We start from the raw sequence: 25427 nt of genomic DNA, 5'->3' as shown, positions 1-25427 counted from the left end.
AGTTTCATGAGAAAGGCCCTGCGGTAGGATTGGAGGAAACGGGTCCTGGAGACTTGGACCCCAGTCCTGGGTCCACCCTGAAGAGGGATAGACTCTCCGCCTCACCGCTGGCGCTGACGGTTGCATCTGCGAAGCGGAGACAGAGTCCTTCCATGGCTGCTTCGGGGCTGACGGCCCTCCTGCTGTCTCCCGGCCCCAACCCTCTGGACCGGGTGGGGGGCTGCTTCTAAGGGCGAAGAGCTGCTGCAGCCTTGATTCTTAGTTTATTGTTGGTGTGGTCTGCCAGCTTTCCCCTAAGTTCAGGGGTGCCTTCTGTAGCCCATCTTCACCTGATCTGACCCAAGGATGCTTCCCTCCTCACCTTTGAACTGATGGCAGGCACAGTGAGTTAGAATGGCTTTCTTGTTGAAGTTTTTAGAATCCTCTGAAAATAGATTTAATAGCTGCTAACTTACCTGTGGCATGGCTGTGGTTTCGGAGGAAGCCATTTGTGTCTCTTGACCTGGACTTTGGGAATTAGAGTCTGTGCAGGAGTGTGTATGTGCTATGTGTGTTTTCAGACAAGCTGGGGTGGTGATGTGCATTTGTCTTCCTATTTTAAGAAAAACTTCAGTTACTAATGATTACCATTGCTTTGTTAGAAAAACCCAGTTTCCTTTTTTTCTCAAGTTACTGTAAATGTTATTGAAGCATAACGTGCATACATACAGAAAGGAGCATAAATCGTAACTGTGTAGCTCGATGAGTTTTCATAAAGTCAACACACTTATGTAACCAGCACCCGGATCAAGAAACAGACCTTACTAGAACTCCAGAAGCTGCTTATACCCTCTCTAGCTACTCTTCTTGTCCCCCGGGCCAGCAGGCAGAGACATGCGTGTATCGACTTTGAGGGGAAAAAACGTCTGATCCAGACAAGGCCTGGGTTTTCGTGCTGAGTTTGGGGGTGCCGCGGTGCAGGGGCTGTAGCATCCCGTGGCGCCCTCCTAAGAGATCGTGGGCCTTATACAGAACTTGCAGGCACATCTGCAGGCAGATTTCTTGGGTGTTGGATGGTCTGCCTGATAACACCCCCTCACCCCTAAGTGACTTCTTTGGCCCGTCCATTCACGTGTGCCTGCGGGGCTGAGCCTTCAGCCCGGGTGTTGACAGTCTCGCGGGGGCCGCTCGGCGCTGCAGGTCCCTGCACGGGGAGACGCAGGGTGCCAGGTGGTGACTGGAGGGTGAGGAAGAAGGAAGGGTTGTGTCAGGGCAGCTTTGTAGAGCCGGCAAGTCTCTACCTGGAAGTCTGTGAGACCAAAGGGAGGGAAGGATGCTTCCGGCAGCAAAAACATGGTACTTGAAAGCACTGAGGCCATCTTCTAAAAATTAACTTGACAACAAACATTTATTGAACAGCTAATGTGGGTGATGTTTAGAACAGGAGAGAGAAGTTTGCCTTCATTTACAGTATTCTAATCTAAGAATGGTAAATGCTTTATTATTGGGGGCGGTTTGCTTTGGAGATGAATTGCAAAGAGTTGTAGAACCACCTGCTACAAATCGTGAATGACAGCTGGGTGTTTCTTCTTGGGGTGTGCAGTGAGGAGCAGCCCGGGGCCCAGATGCCTGGCGGGGTGGCTGTCCCTTGCTCTCAGCACGGACCTCTCATTATTATCCTATGCCTTGCTCAGGCCTGATGATGTCAGAAGGGGTGTGGTGAGTTACTCCACTGGTTTTAAAAATTTCCTTCAAGAGTCAAAAGTGCAGGAAACAAAGGCCCATGTAGTTGCTGCTCCAGCGGAGTAGGATGGTTTGGGTTCAGAGACAGGATTAGAGACTTAAGCTAAGTTTCACCCCCTTGGAGGAGTAGCAGTTGTCTGAAACAATTTTGGGGAACGATGGCCTGTGTGTCTAGTTCTAGATCTGAACCTAGAAGGTCCCTTTGAGAAGGTGAAATAGAACAGTTCTCTGCGTTCCGAGCAGCTCCTCCACTACGTGTGTGTGGGCAGTGCTTCCCCACCCAGGGTTATGTACGGGTGAGGCTGACTTGTTGGTTCTTATGACGTGGAGGTTTTATGGCTAAAATGGCTGTTAAAAGAATGAGAGGGAGTCGTGCTTCTCACCAGGGCTCGTTCATCTGCCATGTTTCTCTTCCAGGGCTGCGGATAAAGGAGACCAAGGAGGTATACGAAGGCGAGGTCACGGAGCTCACCCCATGTGAGACGGAGAACCCCATGGGGGGCTACGGCAAGACCATCAGCCACGTGATCATAGGACTCAAGACAGCCAAGGGGACCAAGCAGCTGAAAGTGAGTGCCTGCTCGTGGGCCGTCGCTCTGCCCCAGGATCGCCCCATGCGGCGTGACCTGTCTGTGCACAGGGCCGACAGAGTCACATGTTGGGCAGGGCTGGCACACGGAGGACTCAGTAAAGACGTGGCTCTTCTTCTCTTCTTTTTATTTATTTATTCATTTATTTATTTTTGATTCCGTTGGGTCTTTGTTGCTGCGCGCGGGCTTTCTGTAGTTGCGCAGAGCAGGGACTACTCTTTGTTGAGGTGCACGGGCTTCTCACGGCGGTGGCTTCTCTTGCTGCGGAGCACGGGCTCTAGGCGTGCGGGCTTCAGTAGTTGCGGCTCGCGGGCTCTAGAGCACATGCTCAATAGTTGTGGCGCACGGGCGTAGCTGTTCCATGGCATGTGGGATCCTCCCGGACCGGGGCTCGAACCCATGTCCCCTGCATCGGCAGGCGGACTCTCAACCACCGCGCCACCAGGGAAGCCCTCTTCTTTTCTTGTTGACGAGGGAGCTGTGTATGTTAGGCCTGGGCTGTGTGGTGCCATCCTGCGTCCCACACAGTGACCGTGTGTCACAGGCCTGGGCATTGGCTGTTCAGTTCCAGTGCTCGTGCTCACAGGAAAAGCAGCACTGAGGGATCTGGTAAGAGTTGAAGAGTGATGACAGCAGACTCCCTAGTGGCCCAACACAGAGTCCCGGCTGCAGTCCCTTTTGTGTGTCGGGCCCTATTAACCCGAGGTGGCTTCAGTGGTCGGTTGTGCTCAGGCCAGGGTCCCGGAGACAGTGTGGCGGTGGCAGTCGGGGAGGCCCTGGGTGAGCCTCCCACTCCTGTCCTGTAAGCCTGGAGGAGGCGGGCAGCAGGGACGCCTGGCGGGGAGCGTGGGTTTGGAGTCTGCCGCTCACTGCAGTGTGGCCTTCTGCAGTGACTTCATCTCTGAGCGATGGTTTCTTTATCTGTTACATGGGAATAATAATTGCCTACCTCACAGAGTTATTGTGAGGATAAAAGTTGTAGCTTTGGGGGTGGTACCCAGTTACCTAAGAAGTGGTAGCTGTTGATGTTGTTGTGAGATGGGGCAGCCTTATTGTGGCTTTGCCTTATTGATAACAATGAATAACCTTTTCTTCACAGCTCTCACTTATTGTATGTGCCAGGCCTTGGGCCAAGTGCATCAACAAATCTTTGTGTGTGTGTGTGTGTGTGTGTGTGTGTGTGTAATTTCCCTCATTTTACAGATAAAAGAACTGAGGCTCATGAGGAGGTTAAGCAGTCATCCTCGGATCACACAGCTAGTTAGTGGCAGGGCGGACTCTCTGAGTCCTAACCACTATGCTGCCTGCCCTCCAACTTGCTGTGTGACCTTTAGACGTCAGTTGAGCTCTCTGGGCCTCCCTATCTAAACTGTGGTAGATTGACCATATAATTTCCCCATCTTTGCTCTCCTCTGCGATTTTATTGTTCTTTGATTCTGTAAGGTGGTCTCTTGGTCACTGCTTTATGGAGATCATAAAAATGTCACTTCTTCAAAGGACCATTTTTCTTTATCCTAACAGCGTTTCCCATCTCAGGAGCTTGCCTCTGCAAATACCTCTCTTAAACCCCTCCCCCTTCATCTCTCCCATTCTGTAGTAATTAGATTTCTTAGTAGTGTCTACCACCTTTCAGTAATTACATTTTCAGTCACTTCATTTGGGAAATTAACTGATACAAAAATGTTGGAGGCAAAAAAAAGAAGTGTACTCTCCAATATAGGATATATAAAGTAAGATATGCAGTTTAAATTTTAGCTACCCATAAAGCTGTTTTGCACAGTTTCTTTAAGAAAATAACAAAAGGGTGAATGTTTTGCTTCCAAAATGAGTACTTCCAGGCACTTTGAGCATATGTACAAGCTGTTTGGATAGATGGAGTTCAAATACTCGGTGAATATTTACGTGTGAAGGAGGAAGTACCGCCATTTATGGAGAGCCTCCCTCATCCCAGCCCTGCGGTAGGGGCCTGCCACCCCCGTCTTCATGCTCATGGCAGTGGTCCAGGAGCCGTCGGGCCCATCCCACCAGGGAGATAGAGCCCTGGGTTCCCTCTGGTTACTCTTTGTAACAACTTCATTGAGGTCTCATTTTTAGTAAAATTCACCCATTTTAAGTGTACAGCTCAAGGAATTTTAATCGGTTTACAGAGTTGTACAGCTATCATCACAATCCAATTTTAGAACATTTTCATTACTGCAAAAAGAAACCTCATGCCTAGTCTACTTTCTGTCTATATATTTGCCTTTTCTGAACATTTCATATAAATAGAATCATACAGTATGTGTTCTTTTATGTCTTGCTTTTTCTACTGAGTCCTGGGAAGGTTTTACTCTTTAATTTTGTTTGAGAGTTGAGCGTAATAGCTCCCCTTGAAATCTAACTGAGAGAAACATTTCTAAATACTGACTCTGTACAAAAGATGCTGTCCCACAACATTGATCACCTGAGGGGGCCTGAGTCTGGATGATCTGGAGAAGGCAACAGTTCCCAGAATGTGCTACTTGCCTTTTCTGGAGATGTAAACAGGTGGGCCCAAGGGAGCAAACACTGGAATTTGAATCGACTGGCTTGGGAAAGATCCTGCTTTTATGTTTTCTTTGAATTTTACACATCTATGGTGTGATCACAGCTGGGTGCTGTTGTATAGATGAGGAAACTGAAGCTCAGAGAGCCTTGTCTAAAACCATGGGCCCACAGAAGGGCAGCCATGGAGAGTAAGCAGGTTCTGTCCGTGCTTCCGGTGCAGAAACTGCCACCCCTGCCTGGTGTGGGGAGGGCAAAGGATTGAAGCAGGGAAAGCAATCTCAAAAGGGGGTGTTAGGGTCTCTGGTCCCATGGACAGTATGGGCCCCACCTGGAAGTGGTCAGAGCCATATTTGCCAGTTTGCGGCCTCTGGAGTAAAAGGAAGGAGGAGCTTAGGTCTCCCTTTGTGCCCCTCTCCTGCCTTCTCTTTGGGACACTCAAACCCCAAAGCCTGTCTCCCCCATACACACACACACACACACACACCACACACTCCCTCCCTCCCTCCCTCCCTCCCTCTCTCTCTCTCTCCCCCCCTCCCTCCCCCCCTCTCTCCCTCTCTCCCTCCATACGGTCATTAGCTACCTCAGCTCTCATAGAGGAAACTACCTTACAGTATATCAGAAATAAATACAACGTGGATTATAGTTCTCTGGTTCACTGTTTGTTTGTTTTTTTAAGCTGGACCCCAGCATTTTTGAAAGTTTGCAGAAAGAGCGAGTAGAAGCTGGAGATGTGATTTACATTGAAGCCAACAGTGGGGCCGTGAAGGTAATGCCACGAGGAGACCCAGGTGGCCGGGAAGTGGCTTGCTTTCTTCAGGGGGTCCGGGGTGCCTGGGAAGGGGCACTGTGTCTGCTGCGATGCTGCTGGAAGGGCAGCAGTTGCCCCTTTATGTTTAGTCAAGTTTGCTTTCCCTTTATCTGCATTCTTTAACCTTCTCATGATTAAAACAGACAGTCTGTTAGAAAAATACCAAAACCTGTTTAGAGGGGGAGAATGGTGAGGAAGCGAAACAACTGTAGTCATTTTCAAATTGAAATGTGCAGGGTATTTAATCTTCCTTTTATCTCTTTGGTATTTTCTTCCCAAGATATATGCATGTGGAAAGGAATGCTGCATTAGTTGGCATTCTTTTAATATCTGATTTCCAGTGTCCTGTACAGAGTTCCTCACTGTTTAATGGATGAGCATAATACTTCATATCATACAATAAATCACCCACCTACAAAAGAGTCTGAACAGCCCCTCCGTCTCCAGTTAATCTACTGGATTTGCCCTTTATCGGGAATTGTATACAGTTAAGAGAGAGGGGGAAGATTCTGGGAGAGAGTATCGGGTGTTTTCAGCCGGGTTTTGGAACCCAGCGATGGGCAGATAGCTCCTTCTCTTGGCAGCAGGGAAGCAGAGGCCATGTTTGCAGTTTGTCAAGGCGGCTGTCAGGCCGCAGTGGGACCTGAGACTTTTATCTCACCCTGTGCCGCTTGGGGACTTGGCAGTGGAGCTCGCCAGGCACTCAGGTTTCGCTCTCTCTGCAGAGGCAGGGCAGGTGTGATACCTACGCCACCGAATTCGACCTTGAAGCTGAAGAGTACGTCCCCTTGCCCAAGGGGGACGTGCACAAGAAGAAGGAAATCATCCAGGACGTGACCCTGCATGACTTGGACGTGGCCAACGCACGGCCCCAGGTACTGCCCCCAGCTACCGCCGGGAAGCTGGCCCTGCTGGCGGCCCTGCTGGCGCGGGAGCCTTTTGTGTGCTGGAGGCTCCGGGATGAACTGTCAGTCTTGCTGCTGCTTCTTAGGGCAGGCAGTCCTTTTCTGTCTGTAATGTTCAGCAATTAACATGGACAAGAGCTACGAGGGGCTCCTTTGTTGCATTTCAAACGCTCTAGTCACAGATGGTTTCCTGCGTATTGTTCCTTCTCCCAGCCCAGCCTCTGGCCCCCCCCTCCCCGAGCTGGCCAGCTTCTCCCTGGCTTCTCTCCAGCACGCGGCTCGGGCCTGGGCTGCTCTGGGTGTGAATGGCAGAGGGCAGGAGTGTTCTTTGAGCCCTTTGCAGGATTTCAGGGAGCCTGAGAAAGCTGTGTCTTCCCCCTGCTTAGCAGAATCCCCAGTTTTATAGCTTTGAGCTGGAACTGTCCCTGCTCCTTATGCGAGCAGAAGATGGATGCTTGTGTCCTGACTAATAAAATGTGGGGAAAGCACAGGATGATTTTATGCCATCTCTGGGAAATGTGCAATTCAGAGAAGCCGACTCTTCCCTGCTGGTGGTCTTTGGGTTTGGTTTCCTCTTCGTCCTAAAAGAGGCCACCTCTTCACTAACAAGGGAATAGGCTTTCTAACCTGAAATTTGATCCATGGGTGTTGTCCCTTGGAGCCTTGGCAGAGAGCTTGCTGAAGAATCTCCCCCCAGTTTGTGAAACCAGCCTGCTGGGAGCCACTCGCCTGACGAGTCTCACCAAAGTGGAGTCCGGGATTGTGGCTCCAACACTGTGGGCTCGGCCGACAGTCACTTCGGGTCTTCAGGTTTTTGTGATTTAGGGCTCTCTGATTTTGAGTTTACTCCTCTGTGAAGAGGGCATGATACTTCCTACCTGGCCCGGCAAGTATTTGGGAAACATTAGCTCCCTTTCACTGTTGAACATTCAGGGAGCGCCTGTGTCCCAGGGCCTGGAAACAGCAGGCGATCACGAAATGTTGACTGCTTGCTACCTGCACTGAGGGGCTGGCAGGTGGGTGCAGCAGCTGGTGAGCCTGCGCGGGGTCAGCCAGCTGCAGGGACAGGCCCTGGGCTCCGAGCAAGTCTGGTAGCCGGGCCTAGTTGGGGGGGGGGGGACACGAGTCCATGCGTCTGTCCCCAGGGGGCTGGAGCAGCAGGACAGTGTTGGGGTCAGACGCCCCACAGAGGGGCTTCCCAGGAAACAGACTGTGGTTCCTGACAGGTGGGCTCGAATTGAGTCCAGAAGAGCTGGATGCCCAGGGAAGAGTTGGCAGTCCTGTGGGGTGAAGCCGTCCGGGACTGGGAAGAGACACGGCCAGGGTGGGGGGGGCGGACCCACGGAGCTTGTTCTTCCCATAAAGGCATTTTGTTTAATTCTGGCCGCTCGGGGGAGCCTCTTAAAAACTCCTCTGTGTTGAGAAGCTCCTCAAGCTTCCAGTGCAGGTGCCCAGGGTCTCCACATCTCAGGACCCCTGTCGAGTTGACGAGCTGACGTGGGGCAATTGACGAGGGGCACGGGGCTTGGGGGGTGGCGATGAGGCATTTGCAGCTGCCTTAGGAAGCAGGACTGATTCCTGAGTCTTCTCCTCTGCAGGGGGGACAAGACATCCTGTCCATGATGGGCCAGCTCATGAAGCCAAAGAAGACGGAGATCACAGGTGAGAGAAGAAGCAGAGCTGGGGGCCTGGGGTCTGACGGACCCGGTCCCCAGCCTGGCGAGTGCGTCGGGAGGCGCACTTCTCCCCCCTGACAGTGTGTGGCTGTCCTCGGTGTCCTCGCGCTCATCCCACCGATGGAGGCGGTCACGGGTCACGTTGCTTCTGCAGCGCATGGAGTCCCCAGGCGAGGCGGGAGTGTGGCTGCCCCTCATGGGCCTGTAGTTTACCTGCTCCCCTTGCTAACTGGTACGCCCCTCTTTTTTCTAATTACCACCTATAGCTTTGTCACCTGAAAATGTTAAACATTAAAGCTCTGTTTTCTTTAAAGTTTCAGCCAGTGGCATGATCTGAGCCCTTTCTATTAGAGTTGCCTAGAGCAGCGTCCTTATCTTAACACAGCTTTGACCATCCCGCTTCATGGCTGTGGTAGAAGGTGCTGGTTTGTGGGCTGCTCCCTCCTGCTGTTAGTACAGGCGCTGGTTTGATCAATGAGAACTGTGACCTTGGACGGTTATTCAGCTTTTGAGAGGCTCTGTCCCTCTTAGAGCTCTGAGATGGTGCCTTTCCTCAGAACCTGTCATTCCTCACAGGTTTCCCTCCGGAGAGGATTCTGCACGCACCCTATTCCTTCCTCCAAGTACTTGATTGAAAGTGAATTAACGAAGCTTTGTCACACAGGGCCAAGAGAAAGGGTCATTCACCGAGTGCAGCACAGGGAAATTTGCATCTGAAAGCTCCCTTCTTCCTGGGTTGGGGGTGTGAGATAATAAGGCCTGGTGGGGAGTGTGACAGACATGCAGAATGTGGTAAAAGCCATTTACAAACTTAACAAAACACAACTCAGGGGAGGCAGCGAATTTTGTGACTTTTAGGTAAAGTTAGCCCTATTTTCAGATGAAACTGACGCCTGGAGTGGGGCTGTAGCCTGTTTGTGGGGTCACAGAGCTAGCAGTCAGACCCGGCCCTGGACTTAGGCTTGGATTGAGTTCGGGTGGAAGAGAAGAGAAAGGCGACAGCCTCCGCACCTGGCATTGACCCTGCTTGTCCATCCTTGCCGACTCCTAGATAAACTCCGAGGGGAGATTAACAAGGTGGTGAACAAGTACATCGACCAGGGCGTGGCAGAGCTGGTTCCGGGGGTGCTGTTCGTTGATGAGGTCCACATGCTGGACATCGAGTGCTTCACCTACCTGCACCGGGCGCTGGAGTCTTCCATTGCCCCCATCGTCATCTTTGCGTCCAACCGAGGCAACTGTGTCATCAGGTACCATGAGGCTTTTCCACCTTCTGCCCGGGCTCATGTGTTCCTCCAGGATCACTTTCATCCCGTAGTGTCGTGAGTCAGGATGAGGGTGAGGGGTGGTCGTGTTCATTTCGAGGGAAGCAGAGTGGCTTGACTTCACTCTGTCACGGTCACCAGCGCAGCAGCCATCCTGTTTCTGCATATGAGGGCCTCGTCGTGGTGACTGGGGTTCCACTGGGGTGTGTCTTGGTCATCCGGTTGGAGTGGGCAAAGGTAAGGTCAGATGGGCCAGCCCTTGGCGACATGGCCTGTGTTAACTTCCGACCTCCTCCAAGCTCCAGGAGGTGTGTGTCTTGCCTCCACTTTTCAGAGAGGAAACAGAATGACAACGTGGTGTGCCCCTGGTCATAAAGATAGGATGAGAACCCAGGCCTCTGACAGTGAAACCAGTCGTTTCTTTCTGGCCCAGACATTCTTGGAGCCACACTGGCACCTCCCCCCACCCAACCCCCTTAGGTCCACCTTCAAGAAGGGATCCCAGAGGACTCGCCCTCTTTTCAGCTCTCGAGCCTAAGCACCAGTGTGCCCAGTAGTTGGCTCACTGGTTTTCTGCACTCCCTTGAGTCTTGGGGCCTGGTATCAGCAGTGCTAGGGCATGAGGGGGTGGTACAGAGCCCTCTTTAAGCCTGCAGCACAGTAGTGAGGGCAGCAGAGCCCCGGAGGCCACATGCTTCTGGTAGCAGGGGGGTGCAGGAATCTGGAAAGAGACCCCAAGGCCCTTGAGGGTCTCAGCACAGAGCTGGAGCCAACGCTAGTGGGGAGCCTGGACTGCTGGTTCACCTAGACCTGCCTCGGAGGAGCTTTGTCTCTGCTGAGCTTATACAGAAGCCATGCTGCTGGCTGTGGGGCAGGCCCCCTGCTCAGGTGATCACTCTCGCTCAGAAAGAGGAATTGTGTGCACGATGCAAGTGCCTGTGGCGGCAGCGTCGTGCATCCCCTCTTTGAACCCCTGTGATGATGCCTTGACAAGACCCCCGCCTGTCATCATCACAGGCGTCTTCTGCAATCTTAAAGGGCCGGCAGCTTGTACCAGGTTCAGCCAGCGGGAGCCTGGCTACCTGGGCAGCATCTGGAAACTGGACGCGTGGCCTGGTGAGCCTGGTGTCCCTGCCGCACAGGCCCTGTCAGCTTCCTGGGCTTTGCTTTGGTCAGGCCTGCCTGGCTTCAGTCTGACAGCTGGCGGAAGGGCTCAGCCTGGGCGGATGGCGCCCCCTACCGAGCGAGCTCTGCTGATAGACGCCCCTCCCTCTCAGGCCCCGCAGAGCCAGGCAGCTTAGGGCAGGACCAAGATCTCTTAGGATCAGAGTCCTTCTCTTAGTCTCGTCCCATCTAGGGGGAAAAAAAGTGCATAGAAAGGTGGCTCTGATCTCAGCTCGCCCAGTGGGGCCTGGGAAACTTGACCCCATCCCCGTCCAGAGGAATGTGAGTTCCAGAAACTATTTTTCACTAACATGTTGTCTGAAAGGAACTGTGTACCTAAGGTTCATAGCTTGGACAAATTTCCAGTCTTTGGTCTTTAATTCCTGAAAAATGCTTAGCAGTCTTTAAGCAGAGTTTTTTTGTTTAAATTTTTACTTTTACGGACTCAAAACTATAAGAAAAAATTTTAACATTTTCTTATGAATTCTGTTCTTTTGTGTTTTTTCCTCTAATCTTTTCTTCTTTAGACTTTTTATATTTATTATGTCTGAATTGAAGTTAATTTATCGTGAGTGTTAGAGAGTTGGGGATATTTTAAGACAGCAAGTTGAGGTCTTTTAAACATTTCCCAAGAGAATTCCTAAATAGGACCTAAAACAAGGAGAGACATACGGCTTAAATAGCAGTAAATAACTAAAAATTAAATGTAGTTTTTAAAGGTTATTTTGTTTAATATGAAGATTACAGATATACCAAATATACTAAAATTTGAATCATGATAGAATTTCATCTTTAATAATTCTTTTTTTTTTTGCGGTACGCGGGCCTCTCACTGTTGTGGCCTCTCCCGTTGCGGAGCACAGGCTCCGGACGCACAGGCTCAGTGGCCATGGCTCACGTGCCCAGCCGCTCCGCGGCACGTGGGATCCTCCCGGACCGGGGCACGAACCCGCGTCCCCTGCATCGGCAGGCGGACTCTCAACCACTGCGCCACCAGGGAAGCCCCCATCTTAATAATTCTTTGTTATTAGTTTTAGAAATACTTGTTGATGGAAAAGATTTGTTTTCTCTAATGGTATCTTAATATTTTATATTTGCTACTATTTTCCTTTTTGTTTGGAAAGGTCTTACTTATTTTTAAATATTAGATTTAACAATTATTGATGAAGCATTTTATTCTTTTTTTGAATTTTTTCATTGTGGTAAAATGTATATAGCATAGAGTTTGCCATTTTAATTATTTTTATGTGTGTGGTTCAGTGACACTAATTACCTTCACAATGTTGTACAGCCATCACCACCATCCATCTCCAGAACTTTTCCTTCACCTCAAACAGAAACTGTGTCCCCATTAACCAGTGAGTTCCATATCCCTTCCCCCAGCCCCTGGTAATCTCAGATGTACTCTGCTTCTGTGAATTTGCCTTTTCTGCGTATTTCCTATGGGTGGAATCATACAGTATTTGCCCCTCTGTGACTGACCTCTTTCACTTAGCGTAACATTTTCAAGGGTCATCCTGTTGTAGCATGTGTCAGGACATTTTATTCTTGCAGCAATAAATATGCACTTACAGTTCAACTGACCGGATAGAGTTTCAACACATAGATTTTCTTTTACTGAAGTTATATTTCTAGAATGTTTACTTATTTTTGAAACTTACTGAAGGTTAGCTGCAAATGACCTGCCCTCGTTCTTTGACCGTAGACTGCAGGCTGGTCTCGCTGGGGAGGCCAGCCTCGGTGCTGATGGGCTCCTCAAGGCGGAGGCAGGCCCGGCTCAGCTCACTGAGCTTGTAGGCCCGCATGCCGCCAGGCTGGCCCAGCCCTCATCGCATCAGGAGCTGCCGCCCTGCGGCCCGGTGGGTTGGCGGGGTTCTACTCCCGGGCCGCTCTCCTCTGGTCTGGCTAAGGATTCAAGAGAACGACAGGCAAAGGACGTGACGGGACAGTTCCCAGAACGAAATGAAGTAACGGGGAAAGCATTCAAATGATTCATTAGTAATCAAGGAAATGCAAATTCAGACGATGTGTTATACTCTTCGTTTTTCTACACCTTTAAGCAGCAAACTTTTTTTTTTTAATAATTTTTTTTATTTTTATTTTGGCTGCGTTGGGTGTTCGTTGCTGCGTGCGGGCTTTTCTCTTTTTGTGGAGAGCGGGGTTTACTCTTCATTGCAGTGCGTGGGCTTCTCATTGCAGTGGCTTCTCTTATTGCGGAGCACGGGCTCTAGGCACGTGGGCTTCAGTAGTTGTGGCACGCAGGCTCGGTAATTGTGTCTCTCAGGCTCTAGAGTGCAAGCTCAGTAGTTGTGGCGCACGGGCTTAGTTGCTGTACGGCATGTGGGATCTTCCCTGAGCCTGTGTCCCCGGCATTGTCAGGCAGATTCTTAACCACTGTGCCACCAGGGAAGCCCACAAACTTTTTTTTTTTTTTTTTTTTTTTGCTGCGTTAGGTCTTTGTTGCTGCGCGCAGGCTTTCTCTAGTTGCGGTGAGCGGGGGCTACTCTTCCTTGTGGTGCTTAGGCTTCTCATTGCAGTGGCTTCTCTTGTTGCAGAGCATGGGCTCAAGGTGCGCGGCTTCAGTAGTTGCAGCATGCGGGCTCAGTAGTTGTGGCTTGAGGGCTCTAGAGCGCAGGCTCAGTAGTTGTGGCGCACAGGCCCAGTTGCTCCGCGGCATGTGGGATCTTCCCAGACCAGGGATTGAACCTGTGTCCCCTGCATTGGCAGGCGGATTCTTAACCACTGCACCACCAGGATGTCACAGCAAACTATTTAAGAATTAGAATACTCAGTACTGGCTACAGTGCAATGGGATCAGATCTCATGTAGCTGCGTAAATTAGGATATTCGTTCGTTCATTCACTCGTTTGATTAAGGAGATATTCACAGTAGTGTCATGCTCTGTGAGAGTTGCTGAGGAAATGTTCATGGCTGTATGCATACAATTATTTATCAAAACACCATGAATAATAATAGCAACAACTGGAAACTACCTAAATGCCCAACGGTTTGAATTAAGTAAAACACTTGATGGTCTGTTAAGACTGAAGCAACATGGACAAAAGCAAAAAAGAAAAAATCTACATGCATAGTGTAACTTACGAAACTTTGGCAAATACCTATATGAATATTTTTAATGTGATTTTAGGTTGCTTTTTTCTCCTCCCCAAATTTCCTGTGGTGTTGATATTTGCTAAAATAATGACGTTGTTTCTGACACCACCTGAGTTAGTAGTCTGTGTCGTCTGCGGTCCTGCCTCTGACTCTCAGGGCGAGAACTAGCTGCTTTGTCATCGTGAGGGCCTCAGCCTTGTTTCCAGTATCCAGTTTCTGGTCTCAGAGGGGCCTGAGCGATGCGGCACTTCTGGCCTTTCAGGGGCACGGAGGACATCGCCTCTCCCCACGGCATCCCTCTCGACCTTCTGGACCGAGTGATGATCATCCGGGCCACGCTGTACACCCCGCAGGAGATGAAGCAGGTGAGCGCCGCCCCCTTCTCCCCTCGTTTGCTCCCCGTGTCCCCGATGCCCAGCGGGAAGGCCCCCCACCTGAACGGCGTGTGAGCCAACTGCACGTGGCCCTGAAGTGGCACAAAACCTCAGCTGCCTGTGGCCTTGGCTGTTCTCTCTTCTACTCCATCCCTTCCTGTAAACTTAGGAAAGGGACAGTGAGAAAATCGCCTTGGTGACAGCCATTAGGGAGGCCACCAGCTCTAGGAAAGAGGCTGCAGAACATCATGTAGTGAGGGGCTCTAGCCTGGGCGCTGGCCCGCCAGGACCCACACAGGCACCTCTGGCAGGCGCAGAACCCAAGTCCTAGCGGAGGCTCTGCCCAGGCTGCTGCCGAGGCTGTGGAGATGGTAGTGAAACAGCATCACAAGTGTAGAGGGTGTGTGGAATGGAGGACACCAACCTAAGCTCACAGGAAGAGGCATGACGGTGCACAGGGGAGCATTTAGCTCAGCGCCCCACGTAGCGTGTGCTCAGCCCTGCATGAACTGAGTCTGGCTGAGGCTTGGGAGTGGGGGCTGGCGGGATGCATGGGATTGGCCTCGTCGACCCCATGTGTGCCCCACAGTGCCTCGGCACCCTTGGAAGCCCCAGTCCCCTTTCTGATGCTTCCAGGCAGTCGTTTCCCCCCTTTGACGGCTGAGTCACTGAGTGGCGAGTCCAGGACGCAAAGCCAGGCTGTGCCCTGCAGAGCCCAGCCATCTGCTCTGCCCACCCTTGCCCCAGACGGTCTTGCTGAGGCATAGGTCTCTCACTGTGGGGTCAGCATGTGGCCACAGCTGGGGCCGTGGAGTGGCCCAGGGCTGCACTGACATCTCGGTGAGCTCTGCCGGACCCTCTCCTCGCCAGAGCACAGGCAGTCTTTGTTAGACATTGTGCTGGGCCATTTGATCCCCCGTCACCTCGAGGTAGGGAGAACTGTTTTCACTGGCATTCTTAAAGAGGAGGACACTGAGACTTAGGCTGGTTAACCTGCCCAAGCTCATACAGCTCGTCAGTGGCTAGGTGGTGGCAGGACGTATAACTGGAATCCAGGCTGTCTGATCCTGAAGCCTGTGTTTTTGATCGCTTTGCCGCCAGCCTCCTCCCCGCTAGAGGTGTCTCATCTGGGAGTGGAGCCCCTGTGGTAGCTGGTCCGCTAGCCGCTCCTTTTGGAGCTCAGAGGGCCGCTCCTGGACACGTGCCAGCAGCTCCCTGCCTGCCTGCGGCCCGTCTGGCCTGGCCCCTGCTGGCATGTCTTGTTGACCAGCACGAGGAGCGCTGGTGGTGTGTGGAGCCAGAGATCTCCCTGCATAAGCAGCACAGACGGGACACCCATGCGGTTCTAGTTCACGGAAGCAGCTGGGTGTGTCAGTTAGGAGATGGCGTTCGTGGCTGGGGCCTTGTCACCAGGTGATGGTCTCTTGCTCTTGGATGAACGCTAGGTTGAAGCCAGGGCTTTCACTGCTGAGGAGCAGAAGCCAAAGCAGGGGAGAAACTGCCCCCTTCCCTACCCGGACTGTTGGACTGGAGCCCCAGCCTGTACCCCGCGGTGCTTCGCGGCCTCTGTTCACCAGGAGACGAGCTCCCTCGGCTCAAGGCTGTCGTGCGGACCGAGGGAGACAGTGACGGCCACTCGGGGGGGTGCGGCCATCACGGCTGCTGTTCACAAACCCAGAGCACGCGGTCCTAGCTCCCTGGCACGTGCGCTGTGCCCCAGAGTCTGGAGGCTCGGCCAGGGGGTCTCTTCTCGGGCTTTCTCTGGGGTTAGCAGAGGATAGACCAGCGGCCAGACGAGCACGGCTTTGTTCGTGCTGTTCAGGGGACAACATCAGCATTTTTACTGGAGCCCGGGGTGAGTTTTTTAAAAAGCAAAGTAAATGTAACTTGTGTACTCTGCCGTCAGCACCGACACCCTCATAAACTATCCCTGCAGGTTATTAAATGATTAAAGATCTAATTTATGAACTGTCCGTTTCCGAGCGGTCTGAAACAGGAGCTCCTGGGATTGCTCTGACCTGCTCTAGAGAGAATGAGAGCAGAGCATCCCTGACAGCCCTCCAGTGTCACCGTGGCTCGCCGAAGGCCAGACGCTCCGGGCTGGTGCTCTTCCCCAGACCAGGTTCCAGAACCCAGTGTTTGCGTCTCCTAGAGTTTCCAAAGGCCCCCAGGGGACTCCTTGGTCATCCCAGCTGTGGGTGAGAAGCTCTTTCTATTTGGGAGCACAGAGCTGCCCCGCTGTGACGGTCATGGCCGGAGGGGAGTCCTGTGGCTGGAGCCTTCTGCTCTCTCCTTTCCCTGCCGTCCTTGTGCCCGTCCAGTAACGTCTCTGCTCAGCTGCATTTCACTTTGGACCCCAGACAGTGGACGCCTCACGCACGTACTAAGATTCTTTTGACAGAGGTCACACCCGGCAGCCCCCTGGCTGAACAGATGTGGCCAGTGCAGTGTTTGTGAAATGTTTAAATAAGTTGACAACATTCAGCAGTCAGGACATTTCATGCAAAAATCTGAGTTCCAAGTCTCTCCTGACGAAATGAGAGCCTTTCCTGCCGGCACCCGGGCCTCAGCCCTGGCGGCGCTGGTTGCAGCAGCGGGGCTACCTTGCCTGGTACGTGCCGGCCCGTCCACCTCGGCCCCCCGTCCGCTCACTGCTGACATCTGCGGGACCTGGTTCCTACCGAGCCGGGCCTTTCTCATTGACAGCGGCTGCCACGCTGGGTCCCCTTAACCAGGGTCACCAGACGCTAACCTCCGTACCCCTGCAGCTCCTGCCCTCGGGGTCTCTGCCTGAGAGCCGAACGCCCATTTGAAGTGTCCACCTCCTAAACCTCTGGTCCCTCTCCCCTTGTGAGGCTTGGCTGGGGGCCCAGTCTTTCCCACTTCCACGCCTGTATCCCGGGTGTGTTTATGGCTTTAATTTAAACAGGGGCTTCTTGATAACTTGTTTACGAAGCTGCCAAAGTGAAGAATTCCTGTATTATATGAGGCTCGAAGCCCTCGAGTTATCTCAGCTCCACAACACACAGCATCATTATCCCGCTGCCCCTTATCACTCAGTGCTGTGCGCCTGCAGGATCCTGGTACCACTTGTGTTACCGTGTCCCCACGCCAGCCTGCTTCCCCTCCAACTTCACCAGGATCTCAGACCGCACAAGCGTCAGCCTCTTCTTTCTTGACAGATGAGATATCTCCCAGTGATGTTATGAGAGCTGGTAAATGTTTAAAAGTAACTTCTAAAATTTATTTAACCATCGCATTTGTCAAGCAAATAAGAAGTGTCTCTTCTTGCCTGAGTGCTTAGAGGTGGCGGTGCCCCTGCTGGGGAGGTTAGCTGCCGCTGAGGGAGCCGGGGCAGGCAGGGTGGGCGCAGGGGCAGCGCCGCCCTGGTGCACACCTCGGGGTACCAGCTGCCTTCCAGTCGGCGTGGGGCTGTGCCCCCGACTTGTGCGAGGACAGCAGCGCCCGCGGGGTCGGCTCTGCCCCACTGGCCCCGCTTGGGGCGTCTGTGCTATTAGGAGGTGGGATGGGAACACTTGAGGTCGGTCACTGTTGATCACAGTGTTTCTCCTCCAAAAGATCATTAAAATCCGAGCCCAGACAGAGGGAATCAACATCAGTGAGGAGGCGCTGAACCACCTGGGGGAGATCGGTACCAAGACCACTCTGAGGTGAGCTGGCCGTGCCCGGACCCCGCCAGCGCCTTCCCAGGGCGCGGGACCGTGCCTGCTCTTCCGGGGTGGTGGGTCTCATCCTGCGGCAGGTGCAGCACAGCTAGACAGTGGTGTTGAGAAAGCTGAGCGACAGGTTAAGTCCCCCCCGTCCTGTAGCAGACGGTCCTGCTGGTGGAGAGCGTGCTCTGCCTGGCGGCCCCCTGCGTGGAGGAGATGGACGGAACCGGAGACCGGGTGCAGGGCAGGCAGCCCCTCCGCTCCGGCCCTGTGCTGCAGCGTCTGCTGGGCGGGGAGGAGCACAGGCAGAGGTGGCTCTCCTGACTGCCCACCAGCGGCCGGAAGCCAGTTGCTTGGAGGGTGACCCTTCTCAGTGTCCTGACTGCTTATGAGTCATGACTTCACAGTGTTCGGCCTGGCCGTTTCCCTTTGAGTCAGTTCCTCGCTCCTAAGGTTGAAGCAGAATGCAGGCTGTTTTGTTTGGGTGGAGTGGTGCTTTCAGAAACTCCTGGACTTTTTGCCTTTGGTTGGGGCCTTTGCTTTCATGGGGCTGTGCGTTCATTTCTCCGCCATGGTCCCTGTCCCGATCTGGACCCTGGCGTTGCCTGCTTGCCGCTGTAGACATCCAGGTTTGTGGTCCCTTCCCAGCAGTGGTGGAGGGCCTCCTGCTGGAGGGGAGGACCTCTAGGCAGTGACAGGTTCCGGGAGCAGGGCTTATACGTCATGCCGGTGGCTTCTGGCCCCTCCCTGGTGAGGCTGTGACTCCAGGTCTCTGAAAAGTGCAACTCTCCCCTTGTCTGCTGTGTCTGCAGCAGCTGGCACAAGCTTCTGCAGCTCCCTCAGTGCACCTGCTGACTTGGGGAGGGGCTCCCATCCGTGGCCCTGCTTCACACCTGCCTTGGCCCCGGCCGCTCTAGGTACGCGGTGCAGCTGCTGACCCCGGCCAACCTGCTGGCCAAGATCAACGGGAAGGACGGCATTGAGAAGGAGCACGTCGAGGAGATCAGTGAGCTCTTCTACGACGCCAAGTCCTCAGCCAAAATCCTGGCCGACCAGCAGGACAAGTACATGAAGTGAGACGGCTGAGGTCTTCTGCACGGAGACTCCGGGTAGGCCCGCTCCCGCTCTGGCCTGTGGGTAGGCGGCTTGCCCCCGGGCTGGGCTTTTCCCACTCGGGCGGGTGACAGCGCTGTCAGTTAGTGTGGAAGAGTTTCTTTTTAAGTTATCGTGACTCATCCCGTGGTTGCTTTGAAGAAACCCTGCCTTATCTGGTGTGTTTTCTAATAAACCCTGATAGGTTATTTTGATGATACCTGTCTGACTTTTCTTTTAATTTTAAAGCAGTAAACTTTGTGTTTTAGAGCAGCTGGAAATGTACAGAATTGCTGTGAAGATGGTGCAGGGGTCCCTTGCTGTCAACATCTTACAGCCACGTGGCATGTTTGTCATGTGCGATGAGCCCGCAGCACGTGTCCTTGTGCTTTGTGCATGCTTTCTCAGTGATCCGCTGTCCTCTCTGTCACAGGGTCTGTCCAGGGCCCGCGTCACATTCAGTCGTCATGTCTCTTGTGGTTTCCTGGCTGTGACAGTTGCTCAGACGTTCCTTGTCTTTGATGACCTTGATGGTTTTGAGGAGTGCTGGTCAGGTACTCTGTCCGGTATCCCTTAGTGGGGCTTGTTTGATGTTTTTCTCATAATTAAACTGGGATTGAGGGTCACTGGGAGGAAGAGCACAGGGAAAGGGACATTTCCATCACGTCCTGTCAAAGGTGCGGCCGCCGGTAGGCTCACGGCTGTTGTGTTGACCTCGATCACCCGGCTGAGGATGTGCTGTTGGGTTTCTCCATCTCCCTTTCCTCACTGTCCTTCTGGGAAGGCGTCTCTAAGCACAGCCCTCACAGAGGGGAGGGGAGCTTGCTCCACCTCCGGGAGGGCTGAGGTCACCTGTTCTCCCCATTTGCTCATTTATTCAGTCATTTCTATCAGGATGGACTCACGGAAATTTATTATATATTTGGGTTATAACCCAATATGCCTTTATTTTGTTGCTCAAATTGTTCCAGCTTTGACCGTTGGGACCCCTGTCAGTTGGCTCCTGTGTCCCTCTGCTGGGCCCCCCTCACTGCGACTGGGAGGGAGGGGCAGTGGAGCTCCTGGCAGACTTCACAGTGTGCTGTGTGCCAGGCCCGGTCCTTGTCTCCAGCGCAGTGCTGCTCATTTGAGGCAGGGCTCAGCCCAGCAGCAGTGCCACACGGGCAGGGTCTTCCTGCTGTTACTGTGTGTGGGAGAGGGGACCAAACAAAGATGGTCATCTTGATCTAATCACCACCTTAATGCAAGCCGGCCAGCACCGCTGTTCCCCATGTAGTGACAATCACCTGAGCATGTGCAGGAGGCCGGGCAGGAGGGCTGAGGCCTGGGGATCCATCCAGCCCTTGGAGGGCCGCCAGGCCCTGAGAAGGCCCCAAGCGAATTCATGCTGCCAAAATGGATCTTCTGTGGGCCCCGCCCCTGAGGGAGATCCCAGCGTGGGGGTCTTGGGGGTGTGTGTGAGGCAACCAGGCACAGGGAGGGGTGGTGGGACGCTTCCTGAGGCCAGGGCTGTGCGCTCAGGCCTGACGTGGCTACCCGTCTCCTCCAAGGCTGCACCTGTGTCTCTGGTCTCCCAACTTAAGCCACATTGGAACAAAGGAAGAGTGATACCTAAGATGCAGCGAGAGCCCGTTGTGTACTAGGGCCTGTGTGATGCTGTGCATTTCCTTCCGCATTCTCTCAGTAGCCTCACGGGATTGGTACTGGTTAAGTCACTTGCGCAGCTAGTAAGGATGAATCAGCCGGTTGGTGTCTGTGCTCCTAAACCCTGTGGCTAACCTGCCTTCCTCAGTGTGCCAAGTTGTTGGAGGGGCCTTCGAGCCCTGACCTCTGTGCCGGGCAGGTGAGGCAGGCAGGGCTGGTGTGAGGAAAGTCATACCCTAGAGGACAGAACCAGGCTCTGCCCTGGCTGGACCTCCTCCTCCAGCCCAGCTTGGGCGGAGATCTTCCCAGCTGCACAGGGGCTGTGCCGTCCAGAGCAGTCCTGGGGAGGACGGCCATGTGTGGTCATGGCCCCCTATCCTGCTCCTCAGGTCTCCTGGCCTTGGTGGTGCCCAGAGAGACGGCCTCCTCGTTCGTCTTTGCTCCACAGTGAGGGAGATGGTTCTGGACAGGTAGGAAGGTTGGGTTATTTTAATTCCTCCTATTTTTTCCAGCAAAGCCTGTGATTATTACATTAATCTTCCAGGCGAAGTTTTTACGACCGATCCCTCGCCGACTATGAGAAGTTTCTCCATCCATTACCAAGGCGGAAACAGACCCTGGTGGGGAGGAAAATATTTGTTAAATCTTATCAGGCTGACACACAAGCTACCAACAATTACAGCAGCCCCATTTTTTGCACTATTTCAGCTCTGTCGTAAAGAATTGTAATATTAACGTGAGGCGGGGTGGGGGCTGGTTGTAGGAAGTGGCTGTTTTTCCAGGCTCTGGGCCTGGGCTCTCTTGGGTGCCTCCCAGCAAGCCAGTTGGGTGGCTGAGGAGGAGTGTTTGCATGAACCCCAGCTCCCTGTTCCTGTGCTAATGGCCAGGAATGCGAGCGGGCCGAAGGGGCTCTTGAAAGATGGGTCCCTGGCCCTCGCTGGGGAGCCACCTTGGCTTCTCCTTCATTTTCTCAGCCCTGGTGTCTTTTCACCACCACACCTCTTAGGTTACACCCCCTAGATTGGTTCTTAGAATATTTTGGTTTTTAGGATTAAACAGATGATGGTGACTTACTGGTTATTTTTCTAATAAAATGGAGCCGCACAGTGGTGGGGGGCACTCCCTGCTGGCCTCCATGTCTCAGACCCCAGCGGGCCTCTGCCAGGAAAGCACCAGATGCTGGGCACCCAACCCCGCATCTGGACCAGCCTGAGCAGCCCCTGCCCTGGAGGGATTCCAGGCAGAGGCGGCAGGTGGGAGAGGGGAGCAAAGGGGTCCAGGGGGCATGGCAGGCAGGGGCGCGGTTTGGATTGTTTGGCCCTTGATCCCTCTGGTCCTAGAGCTTTGGTTTCCTCTTCTGTAGGATGGGGGCAGTCATATCGCGTAGGTCTGTGTGCGGACTTGGTGGCGTGACATGTGGCTGCATCAGGCGCTCGAGATACTATGATTCAGAGAAGAGTTCCCGATCCCTGTCCCTCTTGGAAGAAGCGAAGGTCACACTTTATCCAACAGGAGCCGGAAGCCGTTAGGCTCTGCCCTTCCCGATCCCAGAGAGCAGGCCCTGGCAAGGCCTGGAGGTCCCCTGTGGCTGGACGCTTCTGTTAAGCCCAGCAGGATAAGGCCCAGCTCAGGGCCCACAGGCTCTGGAGCAGAGGGGAGAGAACGGGCGGAGGCGTGGGCTTTTGCCTCCGCGTCCACCACGTCCACGAATGATGTGCTGGGCCTCCCTGGGCCCCAGGCCCCCCATCCCCAGTGAGGCCCAGGCAGGGCTGGGCAACCAGAGGGGAGGAGTGGCTGTCCGCGTTGTCCCAGCCCAGCCCTCCCTTTGGTGTCTGGGAACAGGCCCACTGAGAGGTAGAACGGGGTCCACCCATCCAGTCGTCGTCTTGCCTCCTCCATTTATTGGGGATAGCAGGCCCCAGGGACAGGGTGCAGGGTGTCGGGGCGCGGGGAGGGCGGCCGCCGGGCTGGCTGTCGCCGGCTGGTCCTGTCGCCCTGGCCGTCACTCGCGGCAGGCGCAGTGATTAATGGCCGGGCCGCGCTGCCCGGGCCGCCGTCAGCGCGCGTCTGCGGCGATGGATTCGCTGTCAGGCTCCCGGCCCGCGCTGACCCCGGCCCGGCCGGCGCGATCAATGGGCGGCGCGCACTGCGGCTGGGCCGACGCGATAAGATGCGCCGATGGGCGCCCGCCGGCTGCCCGCTCGACACAGCCGTCGCCTAGTGATTAATGGGGATGCTGCGGTGCGGGGGGCGCGCGCACGCGCGCGCGGGACCGCCGGTCCCAGGACACGCATGCGCGGCCCCGCACGAGGGTTGGGCAGGGGGCCAGCTGTGAGACCTCCACCCGCGGGCCGCCAGCCTCGCCCACGGCCCGGCGTCTCTGAAAACCCCGGGTCTGGCCCGGTCGCCCGCACGCTCCCCCCGGCCCCGTGCGAGAGGGCGTACAGGCTCCGGACAGCTGCCGGCAGGCCGCAGGGAAGCAGTGTGAGCCGGTGCTTCGGGGGCGGACTGGAGGGCTTCCCCGAGGAGGTGACAGGGGCGAGCAGCAGCTGGGGTCGCGCCAGGCCCTCCTCCCCCTTTCCGAGGTCTCCGCAGCCTCCCGGCCGCGCGCCGCCCTTCCCGCCCCTCCTCAAGGGGGCGTGGGCAAGCCTGGCCAGGCCAGGGCCGGGCAGGGAGGGAGTGTGTGACCGAACGCGCACGTGGGAAGAGAGCAGTCAGGGAAAGCTTACTGAGCTGGGCTTTTAATTAATTAAAAAAAAAAAAAATATATATATATATATATATATATATGAACATGGATCAAAATGTAAAAAGTGCAAAGCGGTGTAGGTGAACAATCTCCTTCGCCCCCTGCCGTCAGCCAGCCTATGCTTCCCAGCATTTATTAGGAGAAATTTCAAAGATAAGGAAAGTTGCAGGGCTCTGGAGCAGAGAGGAGAGAATGGGCAGAGGCCCGGGCTTTACTACGTATCCACGACTTAGCAATACGCTGAGTGAAACAAATCAGACACAGAAAGCCAGATACCTGTGATCCCACTTATATGTGGAATCTAAAAAGCAAAACAAAAAAACCAAGTTCGCAGATACAGGGACAGGTCGGTAGTTGCCAGAGGCGGGAGGGAGGGGCTGGGTGAAATGGGTGAAGGGGTCAAATGGGTGAAGGTACAAACTTGCAGTTATAAAATAAATAAGTCCTGGGGATGTAATGTAGAGCATGGTGATGATAGTGAATAACACTGTATTGCATATTTGAAAGTTGCTGAGAGAGGTCTTAAAAAGTTTTCATCACAAGGGGAAACAAATGTGTAACTAACTGTGCGTGGTGTTGGATGTTAGTTAACTAGACTTATTGTGGTGATCATTTTGCAGTATATACAAATGTTGAATCATGTTGTACACCTGAAACTAATATAATGTATGTCAATTATATCTCAATTTTCAAAAGGAAAAAGCAGTTGCAGGAACCTGTGAATACCCGTATCCCTGTCACCTGGGTGCTCTCCGTCTTCCCTCCATCCTTCAGTCCATTTTTATCCTGTCTTAAGCATTTCACAGTCAGTTGCAGACATCAGGCCACATCATGCATATATGTACTTTTAATACTTCGGCATATGTACAGTTACCTAGAGTTGGATATTTGTTTGTTTGTTTTTTAAAAGGTTAAATGTGTACACAGTGAACTGCACTAACCCTAGGTGGACAATTCCATGAGTTTTGACAAATGAAACCCAGGTCGTGTCAAGCATGTTCCTGTCACCCCAGAAAGCTCCCTTAGGCCTCTGCCCAGTCAATCTCCAACACGCTAACCAGAGGCATCACTGTTCTGGTTTTTCCCACCACAGATCAGCTTTGCCTGCTCTGCAACATCATAAAAATGGGATCATAGCGTGTGGACATCTCTTTTGTGATTGGTTTCTTTCAACCGCCTTTGAATTGTGAGATCCCAGCCCTCGTGTCAGCAGTTGTTGTGACGTTGGAGCGTGATGCTGTGTGGGGTAGTGCTGTTTGTTCGTCTTTTTGTACGAGTCTCTGGGTGGCATCCCATCTTATTTCTCTGGGGTAAATACCCAGGAGTGGAATAGCTGAGCATAGGATACGTAGATGTTGAGTTTCATGAGAACTTGCTAGGCCTTTTCATGACGTACAGTCCATTTTTTATCCCTCCCCTGACTCTGCCTTTAAACACAAATAGTAGCGTACATTGTTCTGCTTCTTGTCTTTTTTTTCCCCCTCAACAGCACATCCTGGAGTTTCTTCTAACTCAGGATGTAAAGGCTATTCTCCTAGTTCCTTTACACAGAAAGGAGATGCTGTAATTTATTCTCTCCCCTTCTTACGGGCTTTTAGATGTTTCTCTCCTTATTGAGCTGGGCTTTGCAGGATGAACAGGAGTTTGGCAGGCAGACAGACAGAGGGAAACTGCGGCAAGTCCCAGAGGCTTGGTGGGCACCACAGAACTCCAACTGTTAGGACGTGGCTTTCTGAGGGCGGACGCAGCTCTCGCCCTGTGTACCCTGGGACCTGCTGTGTGCCGAGTGAAAGGAACGGGTGACATGGACGTGTGCTGGCCACAGGCTCGGGGCGGGGTGATGGCACGCCCCAGAAGTTTGGGGCAGGGGAGTGAGGGGGGGTACTGCCCAAGGGACAGTCCATCTGGGGCTCTCCAGAACCAGGCACTGGTGCGTGTTGCAGTGTGCGCCGAGGCTTCTGCTGACCCTTGGACGTTGTCACACGCCCATCTCCTGGCTCTCGTGTCAGGAAGCCAGCCTCTAACCTGGGCCATGGGCTGACCCCTCGGGTGGAGATGAGCAGCTCACCCGTTTCCCCTGCACGTGAGCTTGCTGAAGACTCAGCCTGGTGGGGACTCGGCCCA

The 25427-nt window shown here is 53.5% G+C and overlaps 1 protein-coding gene across 3 annotated transcripts in view; it reads left to right on the top strand.

Annotated features, from left to right (window-relative positions):
- Positions 1-19128, top strand: part of RUVBL1 (RuvB like AAA ATPase 1) — a 35250-nt gene extending 16122 nt beyond the window's left edge. For 2 of the 3 annotated variants that reach the window (XM_049693811.1, XM_049693812.1), the window contains exons 4-11: positions 2140-2291; positions 5518-5607; positions 6375-6524; positions 8153-8216; positions 9282-9480; positions 14036-14138; positions 17727-17818; positions 18736-19128. In XM_049693811.1, the coding sequence (XP_049549768.1) occupies positions 2140-2291; positions 5518-5607; positions 6375-6524; positions 8153-8216; positions 9282-9480; positions 14036-14138; positions 17727-17818; positions 18736-18895 (1010 nt within the window). In that variant the 3' untranslated portion in view covers positions 18896-19128. Of the gene's footprint in view, positions 1-2139; positions 2292-5517; positions 5608-6374; positions 6525-8152; positions 8217-9281; positions 9481-14035; positions 14139-17709; positions 17819-18735 lie in introns of all 3 variants that reach the window. The other variant, XM_049693813.1, reaches the window with a different exon arrangement.
- The last annotated feature ends 6299 nt before the right edge of the window (positions 19129-25427 follow it).

Source organism: Orcinus orca, chromosome 10 (genome assembly GCF_937001465.1).
Source record: "Orcinus orca chromosome 10, mOrcOrc1.1, whole genome shotgun sequence".
Lineage (NCBI taxonomy): Eukaryota > Metazoa > Chordata > Mammalia > Artiodactyla > Delphinidae > Orcinus > Orcinus orca.
Note: the sequence above shows the minus strand (reverse complement) of the source record. Positions and strands in the feature narration are given on the sequence as shown.